This window comes from Cupressus sempervirens, chromosome 2 (genome assembly GCF_028749045.1).
Source record: "Cupressus sempervirens isolate cs-2001-9-10 chromosome 2, ASM2874904v1, whole genome shotgun sequence".
NCBI classification, from domain to species: Eukaryota; Viridiplantae; Streptophyta; class Pinopsida; order Cupressales; family Cupressaceae; genus Cupressus; species Cupressus sempervirens.
The window spans coordinates 2,570,571-2,589,022 of NC_143119.1; the positions used below are offsets into that span (position 1 = coordinate 2,570,571).

The 18,452-nt window shown below is 37.3% G+C and overlaps 1 protein-coding gene across 1 annotated transcript in view; it reads left to right on the forward strand.

The window, feature by feature from the left end:
- Nucleotides 1–310: 310 nt before the first annotated feature.
- Nucleotides 311–18,452, forward strand: part of LOC149570792 (ATP-dependent Clp protease proteolytic subunit 3, chloroplastic-like) — a 111,522-nt gene continuing 93,380 nt past the window's right edge. Inside the window, exon 1 of the mRNA XM_089812356.1 lies at nucleotides 311–701. Coding sequence (XP_089668482.1) covers nucleotides 360–701 — 342 coding nt within the window. The 5' untranslated portion in view covers nucleotides 311–359. The remainder of the gene's footprint in view (nucleotides 702–18,452) is intronic.

The window sequence follows — 18,452 nt, forward strand, 5'->3', positions numbered from 1 at the left end:
TTAAAAAAATTATAAAATAATATAATTTTAATAATAAAAATAAACATTTTCATATATCTATAATGAAAATTATGTAGTAGATTCTACTGTTTTTGAAATGTGTATGTCGAATCAAAAGAAAGATATATCATAATATTTTAAACGATGATATTAATAAAAAATAAAAACATTAAGCCCTGCCTAGGCAGGGACCAAGAAAAAGCCAGAGTCTGCCGCGCAGTGCTGGGAAGTTTTGAGCGTCAGAAAAAATTAGCGAAATCCGAAGGTTAATTTTATACCTTAAAACTAATACGGGCCATACCAATGAATGATAGACTTTCCTCATATCATTAGCCCACTCCCGGTTTTATTCCATAACCATGGCGGCCTGCAGTGGAGTGTGCCTGGGACGGTCATTAAAATCATCTTTGAATCCCAACCACTCGCCTCTTCATGCTTCCTCCGTCTTTATAAACAAGCCTTCAGTCCTACCTCTATGTTCCATTGGCACTTCTTATTCTTCAGTTTTACGTTCTGATTCAAGGCATGAAGTTGGGAATATCAAATCAACTGGGGCTTCTCCAAGTCTCTCAAGACCAGCGTTATCTGCATCAACGGAACCGGGAAGCATATCAACTGGGCCGTCATGGATTCCCAAAATGGAGGACCTGAATGCCACCAATATGTTTCTCAAGCAAAGAATTGTCTTCTTGGGTACACAGGTTTGTTTTTAACTTAAAATTGATCACAACTTCTTGCATCAAACAATGAACCGGGATGGTCTCGTAGTTTTTTTGGTCCTTTAACACGATTAAATGCAGTTTATGGTGTCCTTTAATTTTACTATCACATTTAGATATCGATTTGGAGCTCTTTAGGCAAATAGCACAAATATTAATACACACTACCATCCATTTCTGATTCCGGATTCATCAAATTCTCGATCGGACTTATTTGCAGTAAGACTCACTCCAGCCGTGCAAGCATGGGGGTTAATCTAAGTGGGTTGGGTGTATGCTTGTCAGTGGGGCTGTTGAAATGATTCCCACTTCTTAAACAGACCAAGCTGCTTAACCGCATGGGCTTGATGTAACACCCGCTGAGACTTTTGAACAGTATTTGCGCCTCAATGTCCATCGAAAGATGGTCTGTACTATCCAATTGGATGTTGGCTCAAGTTAATTATTGGCCTTTGGTTTAATTCAGACCAAGTCCTTTTTAGTACAGGCACAAATGTGCAACAGTTTCCTAAAATAAAGGCTTAATGCTTGTTTTTTTTTTATTCCCTCGAGGAGGTAGTCTTGTGTTCATCATTTGCCTGGAGTTTGGTTCCTGTAAGCTCATTCTTACCGTGCGAATATCCACCATTTGCCTTTGTAATGCAGGTTCCATATACCAACTGCCAAGACTCGCAAACATAGAGCAACTCAATAGTCTCACGTCTTGTATTATGCTTAAAGGTTTTGTCATTCTTGATTGGGCTACTTTGACTCATAAAACTCATACACAGCAAATTCCTTCACAACATGGGTTTTATCTTTTATGTGCCATTTGCCATGGTCTGGCAAAAGGAAAAACCCAATAGCCTCACCTCACGTATCTATGAGTGGGGGTTTTTTTCCTCCCCAATTGGGGTTTGGCTTTAGTTTATGATTGGCCTCATGTTTTTCTTTTACATGAAGTTACTTTCACTGCTTCTGCACATGACGTATTCCAAACAGCATAGGCTTTTTGCGCTGTTTGCCTACTAACCTTGTGCCTGGTTGGACTGATTCATCAACAATTGGAGTTCAATTCCTCGGAACCCATTTCCAGGGTAATCTTACAACCTGAACTGCCTAGCAATCAGGTCTTGATATACAGGCTGCCTATTTCCATAACATCATTCTTTTTTTCGAAAGCTTAATTGTTTTGGATCGTGTAAATCTGTTGTCTATTTGGTGTTAGGTCCCAAGGTTCGGGCTCAATGCTCATGGAATCCCTTGACTGGTAAGTGTAGTATGGGCTTAGAGAATGTATGTATAATACATATTGATCAGAAACTAGCAGAGTGTTGTTGTGAGAAAATAGCATAGCTGAGTGACTAGCCCATATACTTTCCTATGGTCAGAATTTACCTATTTTTGTTTAAATTTTTTCTGGTTAATCTTTGTGGAAGACATGATGAGAGAAGTATTCCATGGGATGTTATGGGTCAAAATTTTAGAATTGATGCTGCTGTTTTCTTTGCAAACATTCAACACATGATTTCATTTGTATACTTAACAGTGAATTGGAGAGAAACATTAAGCAAAATTTGGAGCATTGCTCATTTGGTGACTCTCGGGAATGTAATTTCAAGATTTATCATCTTTGCTGAAAGTTTTTCTGGTTTACAGAAGTTGTTTGTCTTTGACGTGGTTGATTTTGAGAAAATCATGCTATAATTTGCTGATTTTAGGCTTGACAAACTGCAAAGCCATTCACTTTCACACCATTTAGTCAGTTGTAAAGGTTAGTCTATATGTTTGGATTACGGGATGACTCTTTCAACTAACCAATTTTTGATGTGCCCTTTTTGGCTGGCATGTCGATAAATTAATAAATGTTAATGCTAGCCTATCAACTATTTTCTCCACAGGCCAAAGCTTTAAGTTAATAAAGGAGGTTAAGTGTATAATTAAATAGCAGGAGGAAAGAGATATAGTTATTTCTAATATGAATTTAATTATTCACTTACAATTATTAAAAGGGGCCAGCTTAAGTTACAACTTGAGTCTTGCCTAGGCCATGTGATGCAGGAGCATCTTGCATCCAAAATAAAGGGGAGACATGTTGAATGTAAAATTTTAAATTTAAAAAAAAAAAAAAAAAAAAAACAAAAAAAAAAAGCAAAAAGTGGAGGAGAGAGAAAGTGATGAAAATTAGAGGAAAAATAATAAAAAAATAAAAAAGAGAAAAGAAAGGAAAAGAGGATTTCTATTTTTGAGGTGCATAGGTGGCATAATAGAAAAAATAAAAAAATAAATGGTTGACATTTCATTTATCAAAGTGTGTGGGTAGAATTCTAGAAAGTTATGAATATTGTAGAAAGTTGTGGATATTGTAGAAGGTTGTGGAAGTTGTAGAAGGTTGTGGAGGAATTCTAGAAGGTTGTGGATAAGTCATGCATTGGGTGGTAAGTGCCTATTTAAGCAAAGCATATGAGCATTTCTAATCAAGCTTGAGAAGTAGAAACTAGAAGGTGTGAAGACTTCAAGGTGTGAAAGCTCTAAAGGTGTAGCTCTTAAAGTAGAATTCTTGGTGAAGCTCTTGGTGTGAAGACTCATATTTGGGATTTCTCTTATGTTGAAGAATTTGTAAACTTCTTTTTGAAGAAGTCATATCTATGATATCATCTTGTGGGTGTTGTAAGGATTTTCAAGTATAATAAAATTGTTTGTGAAACATTTTTTTTTATTTCTCTTGGTCTCCATATTGTTGCATTCTTGATTGTGAGTGGGTAAGGGTGGTGTGGCCCTTCATCAAGTGGTATCAGAGCGGTACTTCATTAGTGGTATCAGAGCGTACCTTCATTAGTGGTATCAGAGCGGTACTTCATCACCATGGGGGTTGATTATAAAATGAGGAAAATAAATTAGTAGCTTTTTGGTTGGGGATTCTTGTAAAATGTTCGATTGGGGTTTTGAGTCTCATTCTATCATGAGATGTTGATTTGTTACTTGATAATTTCTCCATCATTCCTGGTTTGACAGTAGCAGCCATATTTGAGGAGAGAAACCCTTGGACATTCATAGTGTGATAACCCCAATAGGTTATAACTTCTTCAAACACCAAAAAATCTTTATACTTCAGTTGTTTGACATTTCGTCAAACACTTTGCAAGCAAGCTCTAATACCACTGTAATAACCCTCCTCAAATCTGTCCTCAAAAATGCTGATGAAAGCTCAAGGAATTTCATCAAACAATTCACATGCAAGGGACGTTTGACTGATATAGTATTTCAGCTAGTTTCAAATGACTTTTTCTTCAATTTGCATCAATGAGAATCTTGTGCTAGAAGACTACAATGGACTACATAATGACCTAACATGAGTGTGCTACTAATTTTGACAATATTCAGTGCATATATATGAGCTAAGCATGAGAAATGAACACCTACAGCCAACTGACATTTTTACAAACAGTTGGTATGCAAACTAACTAGCTGATAAATAATGATATTAAATTTCTTAAATGACACCAGCAACTATTATCTTCTTAATTGCAATGAAAAAATACAATGCTCATGAAATATGGCCAAGACTTTGGCATTTACATGGATTACAAAATGATAATGCTGGTATAATGCACACTTACAGCTGAAAGTTTATAACACCTTAAAAAACAATACTAACAAAAGAACCTGGTTGTAGATGGTTGTAATAATTTCCTTCAATGCTGCCCCTTCTGCTTTGCTTTTTACGAACTGCTTTTTCGGCTTGCTTTTTCAGCCTGCTTTTTCGGACTGCTTTTTCGTACCCGCTTTTTCAGCCTGCTTTTTCGGTTCCGCCGCTTTTTTCGGACTGCTTTTTCAACTGCTTTTTCGGACTGCTTTTTCAACTGCTTTTTCGGATCTGCTTTTTCGGTTCTGCTTTTTCGTATTTGCTTTTTCAGCCTGCTTTTTCGGTTTCACTTTTTCGAACTGCTACTATGTTGAATCTCAAGACCATATCTTTCAATGGCGTCAAGATTTTCAGCTTGAAGGGATTTCGTCCTCCAAACTATTGAGACGTAATCTCTAGAAAATTTCCTAATTTATTTGATATTTCCAAGCATGCCTAAAAGAAGCTCTTCCATTTCTTTTATAGTGTTCTCACAAGGGCTCAATCCTTCGTTTTCTCAATGTGGGATAAAACATCACTCCCTTTTATGTAACTTATGTCTCCAATGTGTTATAAAATAAAGGGGATTCTTTTAATTTAAATATTTCCCACAAACTATAGTCTATGCATTAATAAAGTTAAATATTTAAATTTAACTTTATAAAATAGCTTTATCAATGCATAACAAATTTTATCAATGATAAACAAGTCTTTTTGCCGATTTTAAACAATTACCATCGACATATCGCTGCCACTGGATGTTCGACCATATCCAAGATGACTTACTATAAATAGTAAGTATGCCCAAAGTTACTTCAAAACCCCTCAGAAAGACTTGCAACTGAAACTATCTAGGCCAAATGGCCTCTAAGTCCCTTTAATGTCCTGGTTAGCCTACGAGACCGTGGGGAAATAGGCTAACGACAACATCATGCTATGAATGCTAAAAATGGGACATTACACATAGGTTGATAAAATATCCAATACTACTTAAGAGGTAGTCTCACTTTGGGTTCATCATTGAACAAATTTCATTGTTTTAAACAGGTTTTGGAGGAAAATATATGCATGTTCTAGCATTGTATCGCAGTATATTTGATGTAACAGTCATGCATGTTTTATATCAGAACCATTATCAATTTTCAATAGTTTTGTGTTTGTAATCGATTATTTTCTTGGAAATCTAAATCATTTCCTTGCATGTTTGGTTTGCATGTTGTTATTTTGCAATGACATGAAGCAAAACATGTCAAGGTTCAGATACCCAAATCAGATTTGAGTGAGTATACGGGTTTGCGATATTTCAGTGGTAATATGTCTGGCAAAAGCTATAGTTATTGCTAATATGAATGTAATAAATGGCTAAAATTACAAAGGGGACATCACATAAGTTTTGCTTTCAACGTGCATTTGTTGTTTGAGAACAAATCACCATGTACTTGTGATTGCCATCTTGCAGGGTAAGATTTTAAAATTGAGGAGGACGACAACTACTTTCTAGAAACTATTTGAATGGTGTAAAGGAATCATAGTAATGGGAAGCCAAGTTTTCAGAAGCTTCATTGATTACTTGCAAATACTTGTTGTTTTGTTGGTTGGAGGAGTTTAGGAGGTTTTCATCTTGTAGATGTTGCAGCAAAGAACATCAAGCAGAAGAATTTATTGTTGGTATGTCGTGACAAATTAGGCAAGTGCTATTTACTCGTCATTTAAGTTGCTGAATCATGGGACTTATTTCGGCATTTTCCAGTATGAAATGTACCAGAATCTGATTCTAAAACAAATCTTTTGTGGGTGCATATCCTGGATTTGTGTTTTTAAATGCTGAAATGTTTAGTGGTTCTAATTTGATCTTTTCGATATTTGAACTTATATACCATGGGATTCTGGTTTGATCTTTTTGATAGAAACACTTGAATTTAAATTAGAATGTTATGTTTCAAAATTTGAAATTTGTAATGATTTTATTTAACATATGTATAGGTATATGACATTCTAAACTTAACTCTATTTTTAGGCTGCATATATATATCTCTATATATATGTGTGTGTGTGTGTGTGTGTGTATCATACCCAAACTTCTACAATGATTTCTTCTTTACCAGCGTTTCGTACTCACGTACATGTACTTGTTCCCATTTCCGATTCAGCAACTAAGCTTGTCATGTATCCTTGTCGTGGTTTTGAGGCGGTAGCCCTCAATATTTTTAGGGTTAGAATTTATTTCATTATCGGATCTTGTAAACCACATGAAAAGGCTTGATAAATAAGTGTTTGTGTGATGTGAGATCAACATATTGTAATTTGCCCTTCGCTGGATAATAGAATAAGTGGACGGCTATTTCTCTCATAGATGTAGCCCATATTGGGTGAACCACATTAAATCTTTGTGCCATTGTATTTCTGTCTTTCTTATTTCTGCATTATCTTAATAAATTTTTTTCAAATATTTGTCTAAACCATAACAGTTATAAATCTTCGAAGTTGGTTTAGGATTTTGGGGAGGCAGGACTTTAGTGTTCCCATTTTATGCTATATTTATTTGTGAGCTTTTGGTCAGCTTCTGAGTTTTCCCATAAATTTCTAGGTTTGTTTAAGAAAAACTCCGAACTTCTTGTATGGGGCAGGTTCAATATATAAAGATATATATTTGTGGCATTGAGCTCCGTTGACCTAGGGATTTTAGTCACACTTTCAAAAGTGTTTCTGGACTACTAGAGTTTTGTCCAAATTTCTTGGAGAACATGTCTATTTTTAGTATGTCTTGGAGTTGAAACTTGTCATCATCCCACTCCTAGTTACATTATATCGTGATTAGAATTGGATTTTGAAGCTTTTGGTTGTGCTTTTTGTAAGAATTTGGCTTAGGCTAGAATTCACCCAAGACCAAGGAACTCAAACACAAGCACAACAGTAGACCAAAGAGAGAGTATGATCAAAATGACGATATATTCATTCAATATGCCATATGCCACATGAAGAGTACTCTAGGAGTGCCTATATATAAAGGCCTCTGGAGAGCTTCTAGAATGCATAGAAGTTAGCATCATGATAAGTCATACAACTAGGCACATGTCCACCAGATATGGGTTATCCTCCATTAAGCACGGAAGTAAGTGCAATGATGTGAGGATAAGCCTACAATGGTGTAGCACGCAAATCAGTGGTGTAGACAACATGTGCTAAATTAGGAGTGCGAATAACTGTGTTGTCAACATGACAACTCAGTGAATGATGCAAACTCCAGTGTTGTAGACACCGTGTGTTGAAATAGAGTTGCGTACTTCTGTGTTGTCAACATGACAACTCATGAGAGTACACAAACTCCTAAGTGTCTCACAAAAATAAATAATAAAATAATGCATTAACCTAAGTAAACTTAAGTAAGTGTAAATAGTAAATACTTATTTACACCAACACCCCCCCTTAAGTGCAACTTAGGGGAATGCCCTTAAGCTTACGAAATCTAGGATGAAATGCATAATGGGTCCCGGCTACTAGGCCATGTTAGGTACCCATGTACATAATGATATGCAATCTCTCATAAAGCGAAGAAAGAGGGAAAACCTCATGGGAAAAACCCTCCCCAAAAAGAGAGATGAAAAACACATGATATATGGATGGATGGAGTAATCAAGACCCCCCCATTACGACATACATCCAGTATATACATAAGAGAATGATGAGAAGAGGAAGAGAGACAGGATAGGCTCCCCCCCCCCCCCCAAAGAAGAATGCCTGCCAGTGACTGCTCCAATGAAGAAGCTGATCCAAGATTGCAAAATGTTGTTCCTCCCCTTAGGAAGAAACAATGCCAAGGGTACAAATGAGATGCTTCCGCTATGTGTGGAAAGAATCCCATGGATAAGTGATGTCTTTGAAACCTGCTCAATTGACTGAAGAACCTGTCTCAAAGAACTGTCTGTCTCTGCAACTGATGAAGAACCCTGCTGCAACTGCTGATCATAAGTATCCACAATCACTTCCACCTGTAACGATTGATCATGTAGAGAATGAACAAGAGAGTCGTATGGAGACCTCGTGACAACTAAAGAAGGTGCTGCATCAAGAAGAAGAGGCAGATCATCAATACTGTCCCCCAAATTTGTCACTGAAGCTGGACCTGGAAGACTGGATGTACTTTGCTGTGCTGGACCTATCACTGTGGTGATATATGCATGTGGATTGAACTGATGTAGTGACCTCTCACTACAACTGTCGATAGAATCACATGTGTTTGAATCTGTTGAAGCACTATTGCTGGTGTCACTATCAGTTTCCACACAGTATGATGTGTAGAGAGGATTAGAGGACAAGCTAGGTGAACTTTCCTCAAAGTGTACATCCTTCTCCACAAAGATCTTATGTGTCTCTAGATCCAATAGTTTGTATGCTTTCACACTGTCTTCATAACCAATGAAAGTACAAGGCCGAGGTGACTGTGCCTTGTAACCCTTGGAAGATATCTTTGCCCATGCAGGACAATCAAAGACTCCGAAGTGTGTCACAATAGGTTTTCTGCCGCACCATGCCTCAAAAGGAGTCTTGCCATCTAAGGCTAGCTGAGGAGATCGATTAAGAATGTGAGTGGCACTACTAATTGCTTCGACTTCTAATGATGGATCTAGAGACTTGGCTTGTATCATGCAACTTGCCATAGACTTAAGAGTACGGATCCTCAATGCTGCAACATCTATCTTATGTGGACTGAATGCTGGTGGAGTTTGAAGATCAATGCCCTTGAGTCTGCAAAAGTCTTTAAGTCTTCTGTTCACATACATGCTTCCATTGTCCATTTGTAGAACTTTGATGGCTTTCCTGGATTTCTTCTCAACATGAGTCTTGAAGGCTAGAAACTTGTCCAACACTTCATTCTTGTTATGAAGAAAGTAGACCCAAGTGTATCTTGAAAAGTCATCAACAAAGGTAAGTATGTAGCGACCTTGGCTGAATGCAAAAGGACCTGCTAATACCATGTGAACCATTTGTAGAACACCTGGTGCTCTTGAAGACTTCCCTCTTAGTAACTTCCCCTCTGGATGCATATCCACTAAATTTGTTGAACATTCACCATGGGAAAAGTTGATTTTAGGTAGACCTTTGACCATTCTGTTTGTGCAAAGTTGCTGAAGATAGTAGAAGGAAAGATGTCCAAACCGCTGATGCCATAATTGCATTGTTGAATTGGATTGTGATAACAAGGCCTTTGAAGGAGACTTGGGCACAAAATGGGAAAAAAGAGTACAAACTTTTGTTATGATTCACTTTCCCCACTGCAACCAATGAATCGTCTTTAAGACTGTGCACCTATACTAAGTCTGGAAGGAACTCAACTCTATGTCCATCTCCGAGGTGAGTGATTTGGTAGATTGAGAGGAGATTTAAACTTAGGTTTGGAACATAGAGAACATCTTGAAACTTTCCATTTTCCTTTTCCACGTTTTCTTTCCCTTTAACTTCCATTTTAGTATCATCTCTCACGAAGATGTGTGGTACCTTTGATTGCTTCATTAAAGAAAAATCCTCCTTTGAAGAACCCATATGATAAGAGGCACCTGAGTCAAATATCCATTCCTCTGAAGAATTTGAGTTTGCCATGAGTGCTTGCCCTTTGCCCTTTGAATTTGAAGAAGACCCTCTATCCTTATAAGCATTAGGCAATGGAACATTATGTTTCTTCATGATGTTGGTCAATTCATCAATTTTTTAAAGATAAAACTCATGCTCTTCATGAACCGATTTCTTGTAATAGGCACACTTTTTCTTCTCCTTATTGTTGTCCCCCTTCTTGTTCGAATTTGAGGAAGACTTGCTTTGTTGATTGGATTGTGGTGTTGTCTTTTTTGCATCCTTTGATTTTTCCTTCTTCCATTTCTTCTTACCCTTTCCTTGATTTGAAGATTGTCCAGTTGAATTTTGAGAACCCTCATTGTTGACCACCAATGCTTTAGACTTAGGTGAATTGAGAATCCCCATTGATTTCAACTTCTTCTCTTTAGTATCCAATAGATCAGCATATTCATCAAAAGTGACTTTCTTATAGGCAGACCCTAAGGTAGTCTTTGAGGTGTTAAAAGAAGATACGAATGTGGAATACTTCGATGGCGGGTTGTTATGTATGAGATAGATCAATCTGTCATCTTTGATAGAACTCCCACAATCAGTGAGCTTTGTCCTTGGTTCATTCACCTTGATGATGAAATGTTGTATAGAATCAAATGACTTAGGATCTAAGGAGACAAACTCATCTTCAATTTTGAACACATCCTCTTCAAACACTTTACCATAGAGGTTTTCGAGGGTATCCCAAGCTTCCTTGGATTTAGTACACTTCTTAATTTAATAAATGATCTTATCATCAACCCCCAAACATATATCACCTAGGGCTTTCCTATCATTGCTGCCCAAGCTGAAATATCACTTGCTGATACATTATCACTTGCTGGTTTAGGAAGAGTACCATCTACATATTGTGAAATTTCATTATGCATTAAGTGATACCACATTTTGATGGACCATGTAGCATAGTTATGTGGAGTTAATTTAGGAAACTTAAAGTTGCCCATGATGCAGAAAATGAAATGAAAAAAAAGTGCAGAAAAGAGAGAACACAACACCAAGAACACCCCCCCTTCCACTAAATCAAGAAACGCTCCCAAAAAAGATGCTTTTGGCACTTTATTAGTAGTGTCATTACAATGGCCACTTGCCAATTTTGGCCTTCGTGGACTTTTGATTTTGCTTGTTACAACCTCTTAATGGATTACAAATCTGGAACTTTACAATGTGCTGCAATTCTGAAGCAATACAAAGTAAAGAAAGGCCCTATTGTTGAAAGTGTCACTTTTGTCCACACAACCCTACAATTTGATTGTAGATCTAAAAAGTAGACAAAAAATAATGTATTTAAAAAAAAAAAGAACCTCTTTTGCGATTCTAGATGTACCCGTACGTAGCGTTTGAAGTTGCAAAATGTAGGATTATGCAGGTACAGTCACTAAAAAATGCAAATTCTGAACAATCCGTGCAACAAAATAAGAAAAAAGCTGTACCATTGCAAAGTTTAGGAAATTCTACCCAATTTCAAAAAAAATCACACCTGATTTGGAGTCCGGATGATTGAGATATGGCCTCCCAAAGTTGGATTGCAAAATAAAAAATCAATCTGGAGAGGGGTTGCACCAGCAAAAGACGGGGTTAAATTTGATGGTCATACGACCATCGCAGCAGTTCAAATTTGGCTTGGTATGATGGTCAGACAGACTGTCAAATTTAGGTTCGTAAAAAGATGATGTCAGCGTACTTCAGGCCTATGATGACGTCAGCATTACATCGTCATTGTACAGACGGGTAACATGGCAAAAATCCATACTGTACGATATGGTGACTATGCGATGACTGGGCTTGTACGGCGCCAAGGTGGACTGCCATGTGTCTTATTGACTGGGACGCTTTTGACATGTCACTAGCGAATGGAAAAATGCCACGTGGTGTCCTATTTGTACAGCGTGGACTAGTTATATGCGGCCACATGTCCTATGTCTGCGGAGGGTGTGGGGTTGCCGTAATGCTCTCTGCGTCATTGGAAAGTGTTTTCCGTGAGCCGGACTTTGGACGTAGCGGGAGCCTCAGTTACAGTGATGCCATGTGGGCAATTTAATTTACTCCGTGTGGCAAATTTTGTGTCGCTGAAGTCTGTTCCAACTGCACCGGAAGATCTTTTCAGTGATTGCCAGAATTCTTTTAAAAATGCCAGAGGTTGTAGGGTTTATGCCACATTGGGTGGGAGGCAACTCTGTGGCTTGTTTAAATATGTGAACCTGGAAAGTTAAACGAAATTTTTGCTGGTGAATAGAATGGTGCTGTCAGTCGGAGGATTGTTTGGCAGGGCTTGTGCAAAAACTATCGGTCATGAATTTAATGCGCAGTATGGCCAGTGGACTATGTAGCTCGTGGATTTAATACGAATAAACCTTGCAATAAATAAAAATTCCTCCAAAATTGCAGAGCCAAGATTTGACAGCCCGGTTCTGCAAAAAAATTTTCTCTGCCTGAATGCTCGATTGGTCAAAAAATTCGAAAAAATAATTTCAAAAAATCCAAATAAATGTAGAGATTAAAATAAATTAGATTTGAAAATTAAATAATCAGATCAATGAAATGACCATACTCGAACTGCAAATTGGGGCCTTCAGGTTCCGATTCGCAAATTTTTTTTGCCTCACAATCAACTTTCGCCCAACATAGGCAAATTTATAGTCGATTTTCACCAAATTGATGTTCCGAACACAACGGTGAGGTTTGATTTGGCTCTAGACACTCCTAATTTCTGCATAGTCTTTGGGTTTGGGTCGAGGTGCTGAAGCATGAACGGTCTCGAACGGCTATGTGTAGAGAATCTCCCTGAGCTCTGATACCATGTAAGAATTTGACTTAGGCCAGAATTCACCCAAGACCAAGGAACTCAAACACAAGCACAACAGTAGACCAAAGAGAGAGTATGATCAGAATGACTATATATTCATTCAATATGCCATATGTCACATGAAGAGTACACTAGGAGTGCCTGTATATAAAGGCCTCTGGAGAGCTTCTAGAATGCATAGAAGTCAGCATCGTGATAAGTCATACAACCAGGCACATGTCCACCAGATATGGGTTATCCTCCATTAAGCACGGAAGTAAGTGCGATGATGTGAGGATAAGCTTACAATGGTGTAGCACGCAAATCAGTGGTGTAGAGAAGATGTGCTAAATTAGGAGTGCGAATAACTGTGTTGTCAACATAACAACTCAGTGAATGATGCAAACTCCAGTGTTGTAGACACCATGTGCTGAAATAGAGTTGCATACTTTTGTGTTGTCAACATGACAACTCATGCGAGTACACAAACTCTTAAGTGTTTCACAAAAATAAATAATAAAATAATGCAAAAATAATAAAATAATGCATTAACTTAAGTAAACTTAAGTAAGTGTAAATAGTAAATACTTATTTACACCAACACTTTTGACAACCTAAGTAGAGTATAAAAAATATACTCTCAAGTTTGTAATATTCAATGTTAAAATATTTGCTGAAGTATTTAATTTTTCTCCTTTAAATTGAATGCCTGGGAAAAAGTGAGGGGGAGTTGCACATGAAGAGTCATTATATAATTTGGAATATTTTTTTTTTTTGTGAAGGCAAATTATTTTATACTATTTAAAATTGCTTGTTTAGTCCAAAGTTATAAAGGGAGGTTGACAACATTAACATTATTCAAAAGGAGTAACACTTTGTCATAAACACTCTTTCTATATGTATATTGTTACATCACACTTCTGAATATTTTGTAAGGTTTCGTTCACTTTGTTTCTCTCGCTTGGTCCTTCCTTGATCACGGAAAATTGGTGCCCATCCAAACTGCAATTATGGAATCTTTTGAACTAGGTAAATTTCCCTGCTCGCAATAGCTCATAAATCAGATTTTAAAGTTTGCAGAAGTGAGAACTTGTGGGAACTCAACCTCCATCTGAACTTCCCCATTGCAAAGTGAAGCATCCTGTTTAGTTAAATCTGCCCGCAAATCCAATTCCCTTCACCTTTTCTGCAAATTCAGCTGAACTTGCTTTTTTCACATGCTGGGCTTTTGTGGGAATCTGACCTCCATCTAAACTTCATATATTATAAACAAAGGTTGAGTTCACTTAGTTTTTTCCATATTCGACTGATATAGAGTCAATTTAAAGCACCAGGGAAGTCTGAAGTCTATATAAATTTGGTTGTTTAACTTGTTTATGGGTCAAGGACAATTAGAAGATTTCAAAAACTATCTTGCTAATGTCATGTTGACATCATCTGCATAGTTTCTTAATGAATATATTTGAACCTTTCAAATTGTACGTTTATCTAGTTCATTTGGACTTCTTCAGCAACTTAGTATACCCACATGCTCTGGCAATCCCAGTTTGCTGATGTCATCCCACCCTATTGATATCATGCTGATGTCACCCCATCTTGAACAACCTGAGTCCATGACTTCATCACACATACATCATGTTCATCACCCTATTCTTTTCTTGATGTCAATAAAACTTTTTATTTGACCCAAACATGAAAACAATTTCCCATTGCCAGGTTTTATTCCGATGGATTCTGTTGGATATTGTTGATGTCAGTTTTGTACCACTACATAGCATATAACAATTGAATACTTGACATGGAATGTCAAACACTCAGTCCCTCTCTTGAAAAGTAAATACTTATGAAGACATGAAGAAAACTCCAATGTTCCTTACACCTATGGATACTATCTCAGTTATATTAATATGATTTGCTGGTTAATCACGTAGGTGGCCTTACATTGTTCGTTCAAGGATTGTCGAACTCTTGTTGTGATGGTGATGATGTCTGGCTTTGTAAAGTATATGAGCGCCAAATAATGTTGGTGGTGATGATGATGGAGGGTATGTCTGCCAATGATGTTTCTCCTTTTCTAACTTTCTAAGAATGAACTCCAATTACTCAACTATTTGCTGCTCTATTCCTACTCCTATGAATGAAAAAATTAGCAAATGGACGTGGATCAAATCTGAAGAAAGCTTACTAGCAGCTCTACCTCCATAGAGGCAATGATTCAAGGGAAAAAGATTGGATTACCATGCGAGGCTTCCTAACCAGCCGCTAGGATGCTAGTGGCCTAGTTTATAGATCCTATCAAACATCTACTAATATCACCGTACAACTATCCATCTATTCTTACTCTTGCTTAACAACTTTCTTGAAATAAATTCTACTTTAACAACTTCAATGAAATCTAATACTAACTAATGGAAGTAGAAACCATGCAACAACACCAAGTGTTCTTAATCACCATGCAAATCACAACAATGATAAAGAGAGGCAATTTTGCTATTACCTTAAGCAACAATTTTCTTCAATCCTTTACAAATGAGAGCAAATGGCATTATATAGGGGCCAAAATTACAACCAACGGTAGAGATTAAGATGCAAAATTAACAATTGAGATTGAATCCTAGAAACTTTAATTAGGGTTGCCACCCCATCGGCCAATGAGAAGACACCAACTCATCAATGGACCAATGAAAAAAGGAAAAGTAGCAACCAATGAGAAGACACCAAAATAGTAGCCAATTAGAATCAGACACCTATCTTACCCAAGAAGAAAGGGGAAATTGCCACTTGGGCTTACATCGAATGATCTTCTAATATAATTCTACCCTTTTCTTTTATCTTTTTGGCCAAGGCAATGAACTTGGCTAGCCTGTCATTGACTTCCTTCATGGGAGGGCAAAGCGTGTGCTTCATCTTGAGCTTAGTTGAATTCATCATGTTGCCTGTTGCTTGTAGTGTCTTCTCATGATCCTTCTCATACTCTTCACATATCCGATAAAGGCATTGAGGGAGGCAAGGGTGCCCAAATGCTTCTTCTTGATGGCAACCTTCCTCAACTCATTGAATCTCGATCCAAACTTTGTCTCTCTCATTGACGTTCTCTTCTTAGCACATTTTCATCATCTTCCAGTTGATTGGGAATATCAAGGCCTCTCCATCTGATTGCCCTTATCATGCCCTATTGACAATCTTGAGAAAGCTAGCTTTCTCACATGAAAGTCATCTTGTCCATTGGCCCAAAAATCTTCTACCGTAGGAATATGTTTGAATGCGTTTTCGTGAGATGCATTGATAAGACCATTAGGATCGAATCCTTGTCTTGCTCTATACTATCCTAGATGATATCGCTCTAACTCTTTCTCCGCAACTGTAAAGGCGACGGGATTTGGGCAAGTATCATTGCCTATTCCAAATGAGAAGGTAATCCCTGTCTCACCTTTAAGTTTCATCATCTTGTCATAATGTTCAAGTTGCCTAGCCAACTCCATCAAAACTATCTTGTCAGGTGGGTACCTTGGAAGTCTCTTGGGACAAACTGTACTTCTTGCCACTCTAATATATGTGAATTGCAGAAATTGGATGAACCAACTACCATACTTCATAACTTTTACTTTGGCTTCCGTTGAGAGCCTTCTAGCAGGTGTCCCTTGTAATATCCTTACCGTCTTCATGGCAAAGGCATCATAAAACATCTTATAATCTTTGGTGTTGTGCAAATGAAGCTGTGGATAAGACTCATGCACCAAACATTGCCTCGACCCATTGCCAATCACTCCTAAGGCCTTAAGTCCAGGATTTTCATATAGTCTTGTAATCAGATCGAAAAGATAGGACCCTATGTAGAATTGCTATTGATTTTGCACTGTCCTAAGTTACAACTCTAAATTTTCACTTATGATTTTAGCCCAATCAAAGTTTCTCTTTCCATTTTCAATATCATCAATAAAATAATACATCCAGTTCTTGAATTGCATACCTTGAGCCACGCCCATGATTCGACTGAGAAGCACAATAAGATCGCCATATTTTGATTTGAAATTTGACTTGATGAGCTTTGACGACTTGGTAACTCCCTTCTTGCCTTCGTGTAACCAATTCTGCTTTAGATGAATGAAGTAAGCCTCCTGATTATCCTGAAATAATTTGGTTGCCTGATCCATCATTACCATTGTCATGCCTTTATACTAGGGAATATTGAATACTTCTTTGACCACTTGTCTGTTGATGTTAGCCAACACTCTCTTCCCCTTATAAAAAATGATGGACTTGGTAACAATATCAAACTGGGATGCGCACTCCATTACCAATTCTAAACAAGGCAAGGTAGGAGGGAAAGCTGCCGCATGTACAATTCTGCTCTTGCAGATCTTTTTCGCCATGGGGGATTGTCCTTCCTTTAATCTGTCCTTCAACTGTATTATGTTCACTATACCGATATTGTTATCACTTATTCGCCTCACTTTCGAGAAGAAGGTGGTCTTAGGTAGTCATGTCTTTCTTGTCTTTTTTGGTATTCGTTCCCTTTGGGTTCTTACTTGCACTAACATCTACCATCCTAAACACTTATTTCTGCCCTTTCGTTTTAAATGATATGGACTACACTTATCAATCTCCAAACTTCTTTCTATTGATGGAATCTAGCTTATTTTTGCTTGTCTAAATCCTATCTCTACACTTATCAATCTCCAAACTTCAATCCTAGGGATAGGACTACCACTTATTTCTGCCTCTTCATTACCTTAGGATGGACTACACTTATATGTCCCAACTACAATCTTAGGGTGGTTTAACTTATTTCTACCTCTCCAAGTGTCCTATCATGAAATCTACACTTATATCTCCCAACTTCAGCCTATCAATGGAATGATGAAGTGGTGGATGATGAATGCAAGAAGAATATAAGGGAAACGAACCAAGCAAGAACAAGGGATAAAATCCACCTTAAAAACCAATCTTCACCTCTAAAAATGAATAAAATTTTACCTTAATCTGCCTTTACCAATAACCGGGCCCTCTTCAAGTTAGCTTCGTGGACGTCTTTAAAATGAAAAATCTATCATATTATCATATCAAGTTTGGATCAGATCTCAAAATTTCAATTTTCGTTGCAAATAATGATGCCCTAGAATCAAAATTTCGACTTCCTTGAAATCGCCCACACTTGCCAAAAATTAGACCTTAAATCACATTGCCTCTTCACCAAAAAAAATCACCCAATTCTAGAGGGAGAGATCGCTGCCAAAGATGGAGAAATCAGACTTTAAAAAAATCGCCCAAACTAGAAAAATTAGATTTGCTCCAAAAAATCGTCCTAGGGCAGAAATTCACCCAAGCAAGAAGAAAATCGCACATCCAAGGAGGAGGAAAAATGAATGAGAAAATCAGAGGAGGGGAAACCCCTCTTATACCACACTTTTGCCTTATCAAGTGGGCCGACCTGCCTGGAGGGAAAACAAAATTAAATTAGTCCCTTAATTAATGACCCAAATTTAAATGCAACATTAAAATTACTTAGCCTTATAGTGAAATTGGCCCATTTAATTGCTAGTTTTGATCAGAAATTGCAAAATAGAAACAATGTAAGCCTTGCAGATGTCAAAATTTTCATTTAATAATGTTTTGGCAATTAAAATATCATTAAAATCGAATTTAGCAAACCAAAGTCAATTTTCAATTTCAAATTACCAACTTCCTTTAACATTTCTAAAATCGTCTAGGCTAAATTTCAACC